Source organism: Enhydra lutris, unplaced genomic scaffold (genome assembly GCF_002288905.1).
Source record: "Enhydra lutris kenyoni isolate GAN:26980312 unplaced genomic scaffold, ASM228890v2 scaffoldscaffold24, whole genome shotgun sequence".
NCBI lineage: Eukaryota > Metazoa > Chordata > Mammalia > Carnivora > Mustelidae > Enhydra > Enhydra lutris.
The window spans coordinates 30047202-30064494 of NW_019154108.1; the positions used below are offsets into that span (position 1 = coordinate 30047202).

The 17293-nt window shown below is 39.2% G+C and overlaps 1 protein-coding gene across 1 annotated transcript in view; it reads right to left on the reverse strand.

The window, feature by feature from the left end:
• The window catches only part of LOC111150822 (dynein axonemal heavy chain 14), a 319964-nt gene that overhangs the window by 156110 nt on the left and 146561 nt on the right, over positions 1 to 17293 (reverse strand). The window contains exons 35-39 of the mRNA XM_022508439.1: positions 16884 to 16973; positions 10741 to 10875; positions 6994 to 7209; positions 1634 to 1727; positions 181 to 389 (exon numbers count right to left, since the gene is read on the reverse strand). Coding sequence (XP_022364147.1) covers positions 181 to 389; positions 1634 to 1727; positions 6994 to 7209; positions 10741 to 10875; positions 16884 to 16973 — 744 coding nt within the window. The remainder of the gene's footprint in view (positions 1 to 180; positions 390 to 1633; positions 1728 to 6993; positions 7210 to 10740; positions 10876 to 16883; positions 16974 to 17293) is intronic.

The following is a 17293-nucleotide window of genomic DNA, read 5'->3' on the forward strand; positions in this document are numbered from 1 at the left end:
CATCAGAGCCTAAGACCATTCAGACTCACTTCTGGGTTAGGAGGCTTCAGCGGACAAAGAACTGAACTACTGCCCTCACCCTCAGTAATCCAGGGGTAAGGCTAAACCAGTCACCAAAAATGTTGCAGATAGGGATCAATCTATATATTTTCTTTCTGGGATTTGTTTCTGGAAACCCACCATATAGACCATTGCGCATCGGCTGGCAGTAGCAGGACTGGCCTGAGAGAGACTGTCCACCTCAAAAATCACTCGTATTTTATCAGTTAAGGCAATTCTCTCACTGTTTGCCAGACATAATGTTCTAGTATCATCTAGCATGGAGTTGAGATTTTCCACCCAGAAGGTATCCACTGGCCCGTCTAAAACAATCCACTGCCAGTCGTACCCTGCAGAGAAACAGATTCACGAGGTAACTGAGGATCACCTCAGACTTCTTTTTTTTACAAGCTTGCAAATTCTCTATTTTGTTTGGGAAACGATATCCTAGAAAACACTAGACTGAATACATTACTATGCAGACTCTAATATTTATTAAATAAAAATACCTACCCACACTATATACTTAGTAATTCTTTAAACATTGTTTTAGTATTCTTAGATTACTGCATTGTGTAATTAGCCCTTAAATTCTGGATCAGAGAAAGATCCCGGATGTCTCTTTTCCATAATATATGGACTGTGTGTTCCCCCTTCCACCCGAACACTGTTTGGACATGCCACCTCCGGGAAATAGGAAAGGCAAGCAGATGCCCTTCAAAGAAAGAATCAAACAGATTTCAGAGTAGTTCACATGTGACCCCATTGACTCCACTGTCCATAGCTACAGGCCCTACCCGCTCCACAGTTCTAGAAAACCCACTGGACAAGCTAAAGGAGGAGCGTGGGAGTCACTGTGGAGGCAGAAAATAGTGAGCCACGGGAAGGACACAAGAGGCCAGCAGAAGAGGGAGAGGAGCCAGGACTCAGATGGCTGGACTGGCTGAAGTACCCGCCTCGGGGCCCATCTTCACACCCTGGAAGGGAGCTTGCTGTGCCCAAGGACTGTGCTCTCCAACCTGAACATGAGGTAGGGTCACACAACCATTGAGGAAAAGCAGAAGCAGCAGCAGAAGCCTCCTTCAGTGTGAATGTGTGGCTAGAGGGTCAGCCCTGAGCCGTGAAAGCCCTGGGGGGCTCCACCAGTATCCTGACGCTCTCCGTCCCCCCGCACACCGCCAAGTGCCGGGTGTGCAATCCTTTCTAGAGGAGTATGTTTGGGTGGTAGGACTTGGCCTGGGAATAGGCAGAGTGCCTTGAGTCCCACTTCAGAGGCAACGCTACTGCAGGTTTCCACACAATAGTACTTCTACCTTTAATATCTACTTGGTTCTTGTGAGATATTAATGTGCATTTATAAACTGAAAGGGTTAGACCAGACCTGCTGCTTTTATAGTGTAATTATAGATGAATGCCCCGTAGTATGTGGTGACACTACACAAATTCTAAATAAACAAATGAGGAGAAAATACATAGTACAACAACAAAATATCACAAATTAAAAATGCTTTTAAAGATAGAAATAAAGCTCATTTAGTTCAGTTCATCTTCTATTTTAATCAATCACTTTATTGAATCTAATAATAACACTTACTCTGATATTCCGGAATGTTAACATCTTTTCCCACCTCCACCTCAAATATATTAACGTCAGTATCTGCTGCATCAGAGAAATCAAGTTTGAAAACCTAAAATATATAATCAGTAATATTAATTTGATCACACTTTCCAATTCCAATGCACTATATATTCATATGTTCTCTTGAGTACAAAAATGGGAAAGGCAGAAGGTTCTGGCCCTGGAAGACCTCCATGTAGCCAGTGCAGTATGGCTCAGCTGAGTGGTGATTACAGGCCATTTTCTTTTAGAGAATTCTTTTCGTTTTTTTTCCCCAGCACAGTTAGTACATGCTTGTGTAACATTAAAATAATACCATAAAACACAAAAAAGAAAGCAGATGTTCTCTGAATTTCCACCATCTCTAAAGAATCAGTGTGGACATTCTGGTGCATATTTTCCCCCTTCTTCATAGTAGTTTTAAAATTTTAGGGTACAGAAGACTTAACTTTAGGATCAGCTAAACCACAGACTCTAACAGAATCCTTGGAGATTCTGACTGAACAGGTTGGCAGTGGAGGCCAGGAAGCCCCATCTGTAATAACATTCCCCAGGTGACACAAATATGGGTTGTTCTCACACTAATCCCAAGAAATTCTGATCTATGCATACAGTTAAGTCTTAATTATCTGGAGGACTTTATTATTTATCTCCTCAGCAGATCTGAGTCCCCTATCATCAGCTGACTAGCACTGGCTCTCTCTGCCCACAAGACTAGGGGAAGCCCACCAAACATGGGAGCCAGGCCTGGGGCGCAGAGGGGCTCAACAGAACAGAGAGAGACAGAGACTGTACATAGGAGTGAGCCGCATGTCTCAGCCAGGGCCTCGCGCCTAACAGACAGTAACCGGCCACTTCTAGTTTTCAAGGCTCATGGGGAGAGGACCAAGTAAAAGGTTATTTCGAATGACTATTTCTATTGCAGAAGTCTGCACTTACCAGCCCCACACATAAGTCATTATGCTCTACTGCTTTTCTTTCCCTCAGTTTTTAAAAAATGTGGGATTGTGGGTCAAATATTATCTGGATTTTAATCTTTAATAAATTCTACTGGATCTCTTTTTCAAAGTCTGTGACAATAATACTTCCACCAGGGGCGACTGGGTGGCTCGGTGGGTTAAAGCCTCTGCCTTCAGCTCGGGTCATGGTCCCAAGGTCACGGGATCGAGCCCCGCATTGGGCTCTCTGCTCCGCAGGGAGCCTGCTTCCTCCTCTCTCTCTGACTGCCTCTCTGCCTACTTGTGATCACTGTCTGTCAAATAAATAAATAAAATCTTTTAAAAAAATAATACTTCCACCAATAAGATGCAGGAATGTTTGTTTCTCCATATGTTCATGAACATGCAATGTTTTAGTTATGGATACTCTTACGTTTTGAAAACTTGAGGAGAAAAACCGTGCTGCTCTCATTGTTATAATTTTTAGTTTTTGACTAAGACTTAGGCTGAGCGTCTTTCCTCTGTCGAGAATTTTCATGTGCTCCAACAACGTTCTACTTTTAGCCCGCCTGGTTCCCCCAGTTGTTCTTGTTTGTGTCTGTTTCTACAGCAGGGCCACTAATTCCTCTAAGATGCTAGAAAGATTTTCTTCCAGACTGCGGTTTGCTTTAATGATGTTTATTGTAACTCTTGGAAAAAAACAAACCATTTTTTTGTATTTACAGAGAAAAAATTTTATCTTCTGTTTATGATTTTTGGGTTCCCAGCTTTAGTTAAGGTCTTCCTAACTCTAAATATATGCCCTAAATATTATGTTTTTATAATTTTATTTTTATATTTAGTTGGCTATTTCATCTGGAATTTTCTTTTTTGAAAATTTATTTGACAGAGAGAGAGAGAGAGAGAGAGAGAGAGAGAAAGCGCATATGAACGGGGCGGGGGTGGGAGGAGCAGAGGGAGAGGAGAAGCAGGCTCCCCACTGAGCAGGGAGGTGGATGCTGGGGCTGGGTCCCAGGACCCTGAGATCATGACCTGAGCTAAAGGCAGATGCTTAACTGACTGAGCCACTCAGGCACCCCTGGAATTTTATTTCTGGGTAGGGAATGAGGTAAGTGTCTTTCTACATTTTTCACATCAGAAAATAGCAAACTATATAAACAGAGAATTCAGTAAAGAATGCTTTTCCTGCTGATTAGAAATATTACTTCAGTTGTGTATTAAATTCATGTATGTCTGAATATATTTCTGGACTCTGTCTGGTTCCCTTTCTGTGTCAGTACATTCCAGGGTTTTTATTCAGGTTTTGAAAAGTGTTATCTTTTTATTTCTTTTCCTGAAATATACCCAGCACTCAACATTACACTACTCTCAGGTATGAAATATAATGAATATTTGTATAGATTGTGAAACGATCGCCACAGTAAGTCTACTTAACATCTATCACCACGTATAGGTAAACATTTCTTTCTTGTGGTGAGAACTCTGAAGACCTACTCTCTTATCAAATTTGAATATGCAATACAGCATTTTTAAGTATGGTCATTGTATTATATTGCACTCCACTGTTTCGGTTACAGTATGGATTTGTTCTAAAATTAATATAGAGGGGCGCCTGGGTGGCTCAGTGGGTTGAGCCGCTGCCTTCGGCTCGGGTCATGATCTCAGGGTCCTGGGATCAAGCCCCGCATTGGGCTTTCTGCTCGGCGGGGAGCCTGCTTCCTCTTCTCTCTCTGCCTGCCTCTCTGCCTGCTTGTGATCTCTCTCTGTCAAATAAATAAATAAAATCTTTAAAAAAAATTAATATAGAATATTTTAGAAATATAAAGCACTCTGGTTTTCTGCCCAGATTTTCTTTGAACTCTTGGAATGTTTATACTTCCTAATGAAATTTAAAGTCATTTAATTTGAGTTTTTTAAAGTGGGATTTTGCTTGGAAAGATATTATGTTATATATTAACTTGGTCTAGATTGGCATTTTTAGGACAGAAGTCTTTCCATGCAGGAATACAGTATCTCTTCCATTTATTCAATTTTTGCCAACTGTATATAGGTATTCCTGTTTCCTTCCCTGACACCCCCCCATGACAAATTCCTTTCTTTTACATTTATTCCAATATATTTTAAATAGATTTTTGCCATTGATAGCTGAATTTTTCCTATTTCCATTTCTAACTGGGGATAATTAGTATAAAGGATTTAGGGGCACCTGGGTGGCTCAGTGGGTTAAGCCTGTGCCTTTGGCTCAGGTCATGATCTCAGGATCCTGAGATCGAGTCCTGCATTGGGCTCTCTGCTCAGTAGGGAGCCTGCTTCCTGCTTCTCTCCCTGTCTCTCTGCCTACTTGTGATCTCTCTCTGTCAAATACATAAATAAAATCTTAAAAAAAAGAATTTAGTCATAGCCACTTCACCATATTCCTTTCCTATCAATTACTGAGAAACATGCAGTAAAATCTCATACTAGATGTGATTTATCAATTTCTCTACAAAATTCTGTTGTTTTCTCTACACATTTTTACATTACATCATAGGGACATAATAGTTCAGAACTGCCATCCTTTTCTGCACCAGCAGCACAGTGTTGTACCTTAATTCTGTAATAATTCTGGACATCTGGCAGATCTCACCACCCAAACTCTTCCCCTGGTTTTTTTATTCAGGAATATCAGGGACCTTGGTTCTTCCAGATACATTTTAGAATCAGTTGTCAAGATCTTAAAAACTACTTGAGCTTTCTATTTCAAAACTTACTGCAAAGCTCCAGTCATCAAGTGTAGCATTTGCATAAGGAGAGATGTAAGATGAAGGGAACAGAATTGAATCCAGAAGGAAATCCCAACATTTACCGTCAGTTGATTTTGACAAGAGTGATGAGACAATTCAATGTGGGAAAGAATGGTCTTTTCCACAAATAGTTCTAGAATACTTGGATATTCAGAGGCAAAAGAATGAATTGGGATCCCTCCCTTATACTGAACACAAAAATCAACCCAAAATAGACCATAAGACCTAAATATAAAAGTGAAAACTACAAAGCTCTTACAAAGCATAGAAGAAAGCTTTTTTTTTTTTTTAAAAGATTTTATTTATTTATTTGACAGAGAGAGACACAGTGAGAGAGGGAATACAAGCAGGGGGAGTGGGAGAGGGAGAAGCAGGCTTCCCGCCGAGCAGGGAGCCTGATACGGGGCTCTATCCCAGGACACTGGGACCATGACCTGAGCTGAAGGCAGACGGTTAACGACTGAGCCACCCAGGTGCCCCATAGAAGAAAGCTTTTTGACCTTGATTATACAAAGCTTTCTTCAGATATGGTATAAAAAAACAAGTGACAAAGGAAAAAATAGACTGAACTTCATCAAGGCTAAAAACTGTGTCTCAAAAGATACCATCAAGAAAATAAAGACAAGTCACAAAATGAAAGAGTGTATAAATCATAGTCCCTGATAAGGGACTTGCATCTAGAAAAATATATACATAAATATGAACTAGAAGACTTTATATTTTTTCATTTTAATTCCAGTGTATTAACATACAGTGTTATATTAGTTTCAGGTATACAACATATTGGAGGTTCAACAATTCTATACATTACTCATATGTGGAATTTAAGAAACAAATAAGCAAAGGCAGGTGGTGGGGAGAAGAGAGAGATAAAGAGACAAGCCAAGAAACAGACCCTTACCTCTGGAGAACACATAGATGGTCACCAGAGGGAAACTGGGTTGGGGGGACAGCTGAAATAGGGAAAGGGGATTAAGAGTGCACATGTCGTGATGAGCACCTGGTGGGGGATGGAACTACTGAATCACTATATTGTACACTTGAAACTAATATTACATGGCATGTTCACTAACTGGAATTTAAATAAAAACTTAAAAAAAACCCAACTTTGCTTATCTGTTTGGTTCCTAAATGCCATTCTTCTGTTAATATATTTTGGCTAATGAAATTTACCAGTAATTTCTACTTATAACTAATGAGAATATAACATTCAAATTTTTGTTTGCTATTTGTGTTGATTTTGTGATGAATTTTGTATCAAAAACTTTTTCACTTTTCCAGCAAAGTGTTTTCATACCTTGTTAATTTGTAAGGGACACTGGTCGTGACAGAATCACCAGACCATCTTCCACTTAACACTTACCCAACTCTGGGTTACTTTAAAAGCCAGTCTCTTTCATTTTATTGTTTACCAATCATTTTAAAGCAGTGTCATATTTTCTGGGTTTTTTTATAGTTTTTAATTTTTCTCATTTTTAAAACTGATCATAATTTTTAAATTTACTTTTATACTGGTAAGTGCCTAATAATGCTTAAATATCAATCTTTAAACAACGGAATCCACAGTAGTCAAATAAAAGTAACTCACATTATTAAATATTAAATATTAACTCACATTAGATGCATCTGAGATTCTTGATTTCACGCCGAAATCACTGTCTTTCTTTGAACTCCTTGCAGTGTTGAGATATACATAATTTCGAACTGCTGCTGCTAACAGCCCATCAGACCATTCCATAGTATTAGTGTCCAGTTGTCCATATAGTTCACCAACAGTGATACACTTTGGATTTAGAACACAAATATCTACTTTTCCTTTTCTCCCTGAAATCTGAAAAGAATCCAGTGTGGCTTCTTAAAGGCATTAACTATAGCACAATTATTTAAATTTTTGCACTGTTAACACCAAAGAGTTTTAGGAGAGGTCTTTCTCTCCAAAGAAAGCGACCCTAATTCTCTCTGATCATTAATTAATGATCTAGCAATTCCACTTGGTACTGGGTACCAATACCAATACTTGGTATGTATTTGAAGAAAACAAGAATACTAATTCAAAAAGTTCTATGTGCCTATATGTTCATTTCAACATTATTTACACTGACCAAAACATAGAAGTAATCTCAATGTCCACTGATGGATGAAAGGGTAAGTAAGATGTGGTGTATATACACACACAGGCACACACACACACACACACACACACACACACACACACGTATATGTATGATGGAATCAAATATTCAATAAAAAAGAATAAAATCTTTCTATTTGTAACAACATGGAAAAAATAGACTGAATTTCATCAAGGTTAAAAACTTTTGTGTTTCAAAGGATACCATCAAGAAAATAAAGACAAGTCACAAAATGAAAGAAAGTGTTTGTAAATCATAGTCCCTGATAAGGGACTTGTATCTAGAAAATATATATATATATGGATCAGAAGACTTAATATTGTCTTTTTTTTTCATTTTAACTCCAGTGTAGTTAACATACAGCATTATATTAGTTTCAGGTATACAATACAGTGGTTCAACAATTCTATACACTACTCATATGTGGAATCTAAAAGACAAAACAAACCCAAGACTCATAGATACAGAGGATATATTGGTGGTTGCCAGAGCGGGAAGGTATTGGGAAGGGGACCAAAATAGATGGAAGGAATCAAGAGGTACAAAATTCCAGTTATATAATAAATAAGTCATGGGGATGCAAAGCACTTTATTAATTTCTGTGCAGTGACATGGTAACTATCATTTCACAATATATATAAATGTCAAGTAATATATATATAATAATATATATAAATGTCAGGTATTGTACACCTGAAAAAATACAATGCTATATGTCAATTATACCTCAATAAAAAAGGGAATCATTAAATTAAAAAAGATAAATAAATAATATCAGAAATAAACTATGGACACTACTAGTGCTTTGCAGAAATTAAAAGGGTTATAAGAAAACACTATGAATGACTGTTTGCCAAATTATATAATCTACAGGATGCAGATAAATTCCTAGAAATAACAAAAATTATCAAAACTGACTCAAGAAATAGAAAATCCCAACAGATCTGTAACAAGCAGAGAGTAATCAAAATCTCCAAGAAAGAAAGTTCAAAATCATATGGCAGATGAGTTTTACCAAACATCTGAAAATGAATTAACACCAATCTTACTCAAATTTTTGCAAAAAATGGAAAAGGAGAGACGACTTCCTAACACATTTTATGAGGCCAGAATTATTATCCTGATACCAAATCCACACAAAGACACCATAAGAAAATGACACACCAGTATGCCTTATGAATAGAGATGAAAAAGTCCTCAAGAAAGTGCTAGCAAACTGCATGCAACAGCACACTGAAAGGACGATTCGGGGCGCCTGGGTGGCTCAGATGGCTGAGCATCTGCTTTTGGCTCAGGTCATGATCCTGGGGGTCCTGGGATGAGTCCCGCATCAGGTTCCCTGCTCAGTGGGGAGCCTGCTTCTCCCTTTGCCTCTCTCTCTCTCTCATGAATAAATAAATAAATTTTTTAAAAAAGAAAAGGATGATTCACCATGACCAGATGAGATTTATCTTAGGAATGGAGGGGTGGGCTCAACAAAAGAAAATCAACGTGATACAGCATATTAATACAACAAAAGAAACAAACCACATGGTCACATAAAGAGACGCAGAAAAAAAATCTGATAAAATTTCACACCCCTTCATGATAAAAACACTCAACAAACTAGACATAGAAAGCAACTTCCTTATTATAATCAGGGGTATTTATGAAAAACCCATGGATGACCTCTTAATGGTGAAAGACTGAAAGCCTCCCTAAAATCAAGCACAAGGCAAGAATTTCCATTTTCACCACTGCTATTAAACACTGTACTGAAAGTCCTAGCCTGGTAATTAGGGGAGAAAAATAAATAAATAAAAAGCACCCAAATTGCAAAGGGAGACGTAAAAGTATCTCTATATAAATATGACATGATTCTATATATAGAAAATCCCAAAGAAATCTATGAAACAACTACTAGAGCTAATACATAAGCCAGACTATTTGCAGGACACAACATCAACACACAAAAATCAGCTGCATTTCTATAGAGCAGCAACAAACACACTTCAACAGCAAAAATTAAGAAATTCCAATTCCATTTATAACAGCACCCAAAGAATAAAATGGTTTGGAATAAACTTAATCAAGGGAGAGAAAGACTTATATATTGAGAACTACAGAAAAGAAAACAAATTTTCTTGCTTACTGACAGAAAGAGCTAAAAATGGAAAGAAACTGCACGATAACTGAAACAAAAACCTGCAGAACCGAGAACTTGACTTTCTAAAACTTTTCGAATAGACTGCCGAGTCTTTAAATGAGGTAACTGAAGTATGTATTATTTACTGGGATCTAGCTTTATACTGAGTAAAAATACCATCTGATTTCACTTATATGTGGAATTTAAGAAACAAAGCACATAAACATATGGGAAGGGGGGAAGAGAGGAAAACAAATCACAAGAGACTAAGGGCTGATGACCTGGGTGGGGTTGGGCTAGATGGGGGAGGGGGATCAAAGAGGACATGTGTCATCATGGGCACTGGGTGTTGTATGTAAGTGATGAATCACTGAATTCTACTGAAAGCATCATTACGCTATTAACTAGAATTTAAATAAAATTTTGAAAAAATAAAAATAAAAATGTAAATCATTTTGAAAAAATATATATATACATATCAAGAAAAAGTTATTCTAGGAATTCAAGGACAATTTAACATTAGCAAATCTATCAATATAGCTTATTAACCAATTAAAGTATAAAAATAGATTCTGAAAAATTACTTCACAAATTCCAAGTCAAAATCGAAGTATAATGAGAATGGAAGAAAATTCCCAACGTATGAAAGAATATTTATCATACACAAAGAGCAAATATCATATTAAATGGAGAAATATTAACTACATTTCAGATAAAGTAAGGAACAAGAGATTATTACAGTTAACACTGTTTTAGAAGGTTAATCAATGCAATAAGAATATAAATTATACAAATACTATAAGAGACAAAATTATATTCGTTGAAGATAATTCAATTGATCACCTACAAAAACAATTACAATTAAAATTACCAGTCCATGAGGGTGATGAAATACAAAATAAATATATAATTCAGTAGATTTATTTTATACTAGTAATTACTAGTTTGAGATTCAAATAAAATAATCCCATTTAGTATAATGATTCCTAACCCCAAAATTCCTCGCAATAAATTTAACAAGAACATACTTATATAAATAGGACATAAAATGTTACTGAAGCATAAAGATCTGAAGAAACAGAGAAACACATTACTTCGTATTTACCTGTGAAATAGATTCCCTTTCTCTTCGTGGTAGGATGTATTCAACTGGTAATAGTGTTAATGCTCTTTCTAAAATTCTTCTGACTGTTGTCTTTCCTCCACATGTTGGGCCTACTAACATCACACCAATGCAAGTCTAAAACAAAATTGCAGATTTATGGTTTAATTTTGGTTTACTGATGGTTCAGCTGAAATCTGAAGGTTCTTATTTAGAAATACATCTCTGTATCCACAAACCCTTTCTTCAAATTACTGTTCAGTCTAGTATAACCTGGGTTCCATTTTCATTGACTAGGTTAATGTCAAAATAAATAGAAATCTCCCAATTTTAAAATTCAAGGGATAACTTTCAATTCTTGATATCTGACAGTTTATCTTTTTCCAATTCTCCTTTATTTCTATACTTTTCTCTAAGATTAGCTTCTGTAATATGGTTTATCTCAGCTTACTCTTCTCTATTCTTTTCTGTCTTTTGAGTTTTCAATGTCATTTCCATGTTAGTCTTCCCTAATTCATCCTTCTCTTTTTCTCTCTTCTCCCTTCACTGGCCCTACCAATCTCATCAACCTGAATATCTTTAGCCATGACCTGAGTTCTAATGACTCCCTGATGTGTTTATTTTCTCCAGTCTTTGGCTTTATGTGCCTGAGTGCAATCTCAGTGGTCTACTAGATACTTGCTTCTAGATGTCTCACATGATCTTCAACATAATCTAATCTATACCTCCTTCTCACACTTGTTGCTTCTCTAATTTCCTGATTTGTTAATAAAACCACTAGGTACCCATGTCCAAAGTTCCTCATCTCTTACAAAATTTTCTTGATCCCATCTTCTTCTGCCTAACCCAATCACTACTGGCGTTATAGAGTGAATGTTTGCAGTCTCCCTAAAACTCAAATGTTGAGGCTGACACCCAACACAATAATATTAGAAGTGAGGCCTCTGATAGGTAATTAGGTTTAGATGAGGTCATGAGGGTGACCTTCCTGTTCTTACAGGAAGAGGGAGAGGGAACAGAATCCAACATCTCTCTACTATGCGAAGACTCAGTGAGAAGGTGACCATCTGCAAGCGAGGAAGAGAGCTCTTACCAGAAACCAAAAGCTGCTAGCACGTTGATCTTAAACTTCTCAGCCTCCAGAACTGTGAGAAATGAACATCTGTTGTTTAAGCCACCCTACTGATGGTATTTTGTTATGTCAGCCCAAATGGACTGGGACAAGGGGGAAAGAGTCAGATACTAAGTCCCTCACCATCTCTTTTAGACTCCTGCAAAAGCCTAAAGAAATGATTATCTTTAATATTGTACCAAATAAATACATTAAAATTAAAATATGGACAAAGCTAAAATATTTTTCACTTGCATTTCAATCTCTCTACCCTCATGTGGGTCTGGCGATTCTCTGTCTGATAATCCCATTCTGTAACTGGCAAGGTGGGAAGGGGTCCAAAAGGCTTGCATGACAAATGGAAAGGATAACTTTAAGAACACAGTTAAGTGGCTACAGCCGCATCATGGCGTCACCTGAAAGAGGGGCCACTGTCCCCTGGGAGCAATCTTACTTCTCGCCACCACCCCCCCCCAGCAAAGCTGCTGGTTCAGTGAAGTCCTCAACTTGCAAAGATCCCACTCACACCATGGTGGCGCCCCCTAGTGGCTCAGCCTGCCTGAGCCTGGCCGGCCCCTGCAGCATACTGGTCAGCTCTGCTCTGGGTGAGAGCTCGGACTCTGGATTTGGCAGTGGCCTACCTCTTTGGTCTGCCCCTTGGGGAGCCACAGACTGCAGGATTCAAGATAACGCTCTCTGGGGCTGGGAACCGTGCAAACAAGTCGGGGCTGCCAACTAAACTGTGGGAGTTACTTGTGGGCCCATGATGAGGACCGGGAATCAAGCTGGTCACGCCAGACTTCCCAGACTGCTGGGACTGTAGTCCTGACACGTCACCCTGCATATAGCGACGCGTTCTCCGTCACCAACTCACAAAGTAAGGGGCCATGTGTTTGAGATGCAGGGACTACTGTCGCGCTCCAGGTTCCTGTCTCATGGTAGGAAAAGTCCCGCTGCCCGTGGCACGAATGAGCCCACATACTCTCGGCAGATCCTGCACCAGCCCTGCGCTCCCCTCTTCTGGGGCTGTCAGTGGTGACTCACCGACCCTGACGCTATTTCAAGCTACGGAACTGCTGTTTCAGTCCAATCAGCGAACTGCAGCCACGCCATTACCTTTCTTGAGACCAAATTTGTGTCATTTGGATTTCTGGACCATTTGCTGTCTGACCTTTTATTGCCAAGAGTCTCTTAATCATGAGCCGATGGTCAGGATATTTTATGGGCCTCCTCTGCTTTCTGCCATCCATACACATGCTGATATGATTGAGCACTGGAACAGCCTTCTCAAACACTGACCTCAGACATTCCTGACTCCATACCCCTTCCCTTCTCTTCGTCCACACACCAGGGAGGGTTGGTCATTGAATGGGGGCATCCCTAGGAGACCATTTCCTTTCATCTGCTTCCTGGGTAATTATCAGCATAAAAGAGATGGGGGATAATAGAGATCTCTTTTGAGAATTTGGGATTCATCCTGACCATTCCTGAGCATTGGGGCTTCTTTCTGTTCCTTGATGAAAACCACAGGCCACTCTGATTATACACATTCCAAAATGGGGTCCAGAGGGTTCAAATTTAATTCTGGTTCAACTGCCTGGATTCTCTTGGATTGACATGGTCTTAGCCCATTCTCTTCCTTTCCTTCCTTGCAAAAGAAAATGCCCTGCTGTGGTATCCCCAACAACCCTAGGTGCATTTCATTTTACTTACTGCTGGGACTGCCAACCCCTATCAAATAGGACTGATCACGATTTGTTATTCCCCTAAAATTTAATTGTTATTCCCCTAAAATTGTTATTCCCCTAAGAGAAATCTGTCAGAAGCAGCAGGAGTGGCCTCCCCGGCAAAACGCTTGACCCTTGCTCAAGATGTCTTGCATATCTTCCCCACTCCTATCTCCACTGCTCACTCATTTCCTGGAGCAGACAAATGTCATCTGGCTCATGGTATGGCAAACAGGTCAGACTAGACTGCTTGTCCTCAAGTGGTCACTCCAAAAAAAAAAAAAAAAGAAAAAGAAAAAGAACTAGATCTCATTATTAGAACTGAACTCTGAACTGAGAACTGTATTCCTTGAACTGCTGTAGTCCTGTTTGGGGAACCCAACAACTATCAAGAAATTCTTTCTCAGGGTACCATGTATACCCTTAGGATTGTATTTCTTAAATAGAAGTCAGACACTACCTTGTCTCCTTCCCCCCCAAAAATGCAACTTGCACCTCAGAGGTGGTTAAAGTGTTAAAATCCAGTATTTAAGGAAACATCACTTGTCCCTGGGAGGCAGTCAGATCAGTCTCAACTCACTGAGCAGGGTTGTTATGGATAATAGAATGGCCCTAGTCCCTTCCTCTTTCTGGGCCAAGACACCATCTACACAGCTGAGAAACTATCTCTACCTGGATTAATCCTTTAGACCCAGAGGAACAACCAGTATACCAGCTTCAGGAGAAATCTGCCTGGCTTTCTAAGGTAGAGTCTGACGGCTTCTGGTGTGTTCAGCTGTTTGGGGCCAGAACCTGGGATGGACATGGTTGAGATTAATATTTTAGGTTGACTCCAGCCTACTGTGAGAGGCTCCAGCTAAATGCTGTATGAAATAAGCTGAATATATCCGGTCCCAGCCCCTGGCCGTCAGGTTAACTAGAGTAGTCAATGGAGTGGCCCTGGGATGAATCACCAGAAACCAAGACAGTGTATAACGAGGGGTGGAATTTTGGGGAGACAATTCTTTACAGTCACTGACAGTTCCACATGCCTCTGAACAGAGGCATCAAAAGCTTTGTTTAGGACTGTCTTTTCAAGGATGCTTGTATAGCAAACAGTTTTTGGAAGACAGTCCTCTTACCAGGATGGAGAAGGTTTAACTCGGCTGTCGAGAATAACAAAGATAATGTTAGTGTCTCCTTCCTGAGCAAAGGCTAGGAATGTCTGCTGGTCATCCCCTTAGAAGACTGCCATGTTCCTAAGTGTGGGGCTCTTCTGTGAAACACTTACCACGTGTGCAGGTATCACCTGACCCTGTGTCATCCTCTGAGAATTAAATCTTGGGGACATGGCTACTGCTGTTGCTGAGTGATAAACCATCCTTTCTGACCCAGACGTCTAGAGCTTTCTGCCGTCCTGCAGCCGTTGCAGGCTAACTTGTTAAATCAACCCAATATGCTCATGAAGGGGAAAATGTGATATCATTAAATGAAAATTCTCACCACTGGTTATTCATTCAATTCTATCCCAATAAAAATCCAAATAAGGTTTTTAAATTTAAATTTTTTTTTTTTTTTTTTACTGGCAGTCATATTGATTATCTAAGAATTGGGGAAAGTAACAGAGAGGGAATATTCTGGCAGCGTTCCTAACAAGATAGGCGCCCTGACTTGGGCATGTTAAATAGATTAATCTGGAGGAGTCTTCCAGCGCGGTTGGAAGCAGGAAGGTCACTCTGACCTCCCCCACCTCACCTTTCTTCCCTGAAACAGGTCCTACAAGTCCCACGTGAAAGGTGCCCTCCTCATACCCAGAAGACAGAGATATCCTTACAGGGAATGTGGGGCTGACAGGCTCTATGAACAAACCTGGTTCAGGTGGCCCACATCTTCCTACTTACTTCCTCACCACCTGCTACACCCCCAGCCCAACCCCTCTGTCCTGTCAACTCCCCACAAATTCATTGTTTCTTTATCTAAAAGGTATAAAGCTTCCTGTTCTGGTCACTTCTTTGGGCATGTCTATTCTCTTATGAAGGTTCTCATGTAAAAAAAAAAAAAAATCAAACACAGTAAAATGTGCATGCTTTTCCCCTGCTAATCTGTCTTTCTCAATTTGATTTTCAGACTCAGCCAGAAACCCTAAGAGGGTCAGGGATAGCTTTTTTTTTTTTCCTCTTACAATTGGCATCACCAGATATGAAGACCTATTATAAAGCTGTGGTAATTAAGACTGGTGGTTATCATAAGATAAAGACCAAAATAATAAAATATGGAAGAAATCAACAAAGAAATCCACCCTATTAGATTGGAAACACAGTACATGAGAGAAATAGCAAATCAGTGATGAAAAGTCTTGGGAAAACTGGTTATCCATCTGAGGAAAAACAGATCCACATTTGATATCTTTTTTTTTTTTTTTTAAAGATTTTATTTATTTATTTGACAGAGAGATCACAAGCAGGCAGAGAGGCAGGCAGAGAGAGGAGGAAGCAGGCTCCCTGCTGAGCAGAGAGCCCGATGCGGGGCTCGATCCCAGGACTCTGAGACCATGACCTGAGCCGAAGGCAGCGGCTTAACCCACTGAGCCACCCAGGCGCCCCCACATTTGATATCTTAAAGAAAATTCCAGACAACTTAAAAATGGGAAATGCAAATATCAAAAGATTTGAGAAAAAAAATCATAGAGAATATATTTATGAAATATGATAGAAAAGATTTCTAAAAATTCACAGAAAACACAAACCACACACACACAAAAAGGACCAGCAGACTTGACTGCATTAACAATGTCTCCTGCACCAGTGAACACTAGGAACATTTCTGAAAACCCAAGATTTAGAGAATTTATTTGCAATGCACATAAACAACAAAGAAACAGGATATAAAAATGTATAAAGAAAAGTCTACACACACTTGGTAAGAAAAAGACAAAAAACCTAATTGAGAAATGAGTATGTTATATAATCTGGCATTTTGTAGGAAACTCACATGGTGAAGAATATAAATATGAGAATGTACAATTTTACTGATAATCAGGGAAATGCACCGTCTTTTCCAACTGGTTCATTCATGGGCACAGAAAATTCAAAGAAGGCATAGCTGTGTGAGGCAGAACATTTACACCACATGTGGAGTGTTTTTTAGAATCATTTGGTAAAGGGACAAAGGTGAAGAAGATAAATCTATTCAAAGTTAGTTGAGGGTAGAGTAACGACATCTGGGTCAATAACAGAGTAAGCCACTTTCTTGTTACCCTGGTTTTCTCCTTGATCAGAACTATTAACATTCAGGAGCAAAGAGGTGCTAACACGCCATTCCTCACTTACCTGAAGCTGATTATAAAACTGTATGATTTTCTTTGTCTGAGCTGGCCATTGTTGTAAGCCCAACTGTTGAGTTGCAATAAATATTGCTTCCTAAAGAAAATAAATACATTAAAGTACATTGCAAATTAAACTCTTAATACATAATCCTACAAAATCTCTCCTAACGAGGTACCCAATACGGCACTCTATGATAGTAGTTCTTACTTTCACCAAACTGAGACTACTACTTACCCGCAAAATACAATACACACAAAATGTTATGTTCACAGACCCCTGGTAGCAAATGTATAGACCCTCCCCCAATACAAGAATTCATTCTTAGGGCACCTGGGAGGCTCAGTTCGTTGAAGATTCAACTCTTGATTTCAGCTCAAAGTCATGATCTCGGGGTCCTGGGATCGAGTCCCACC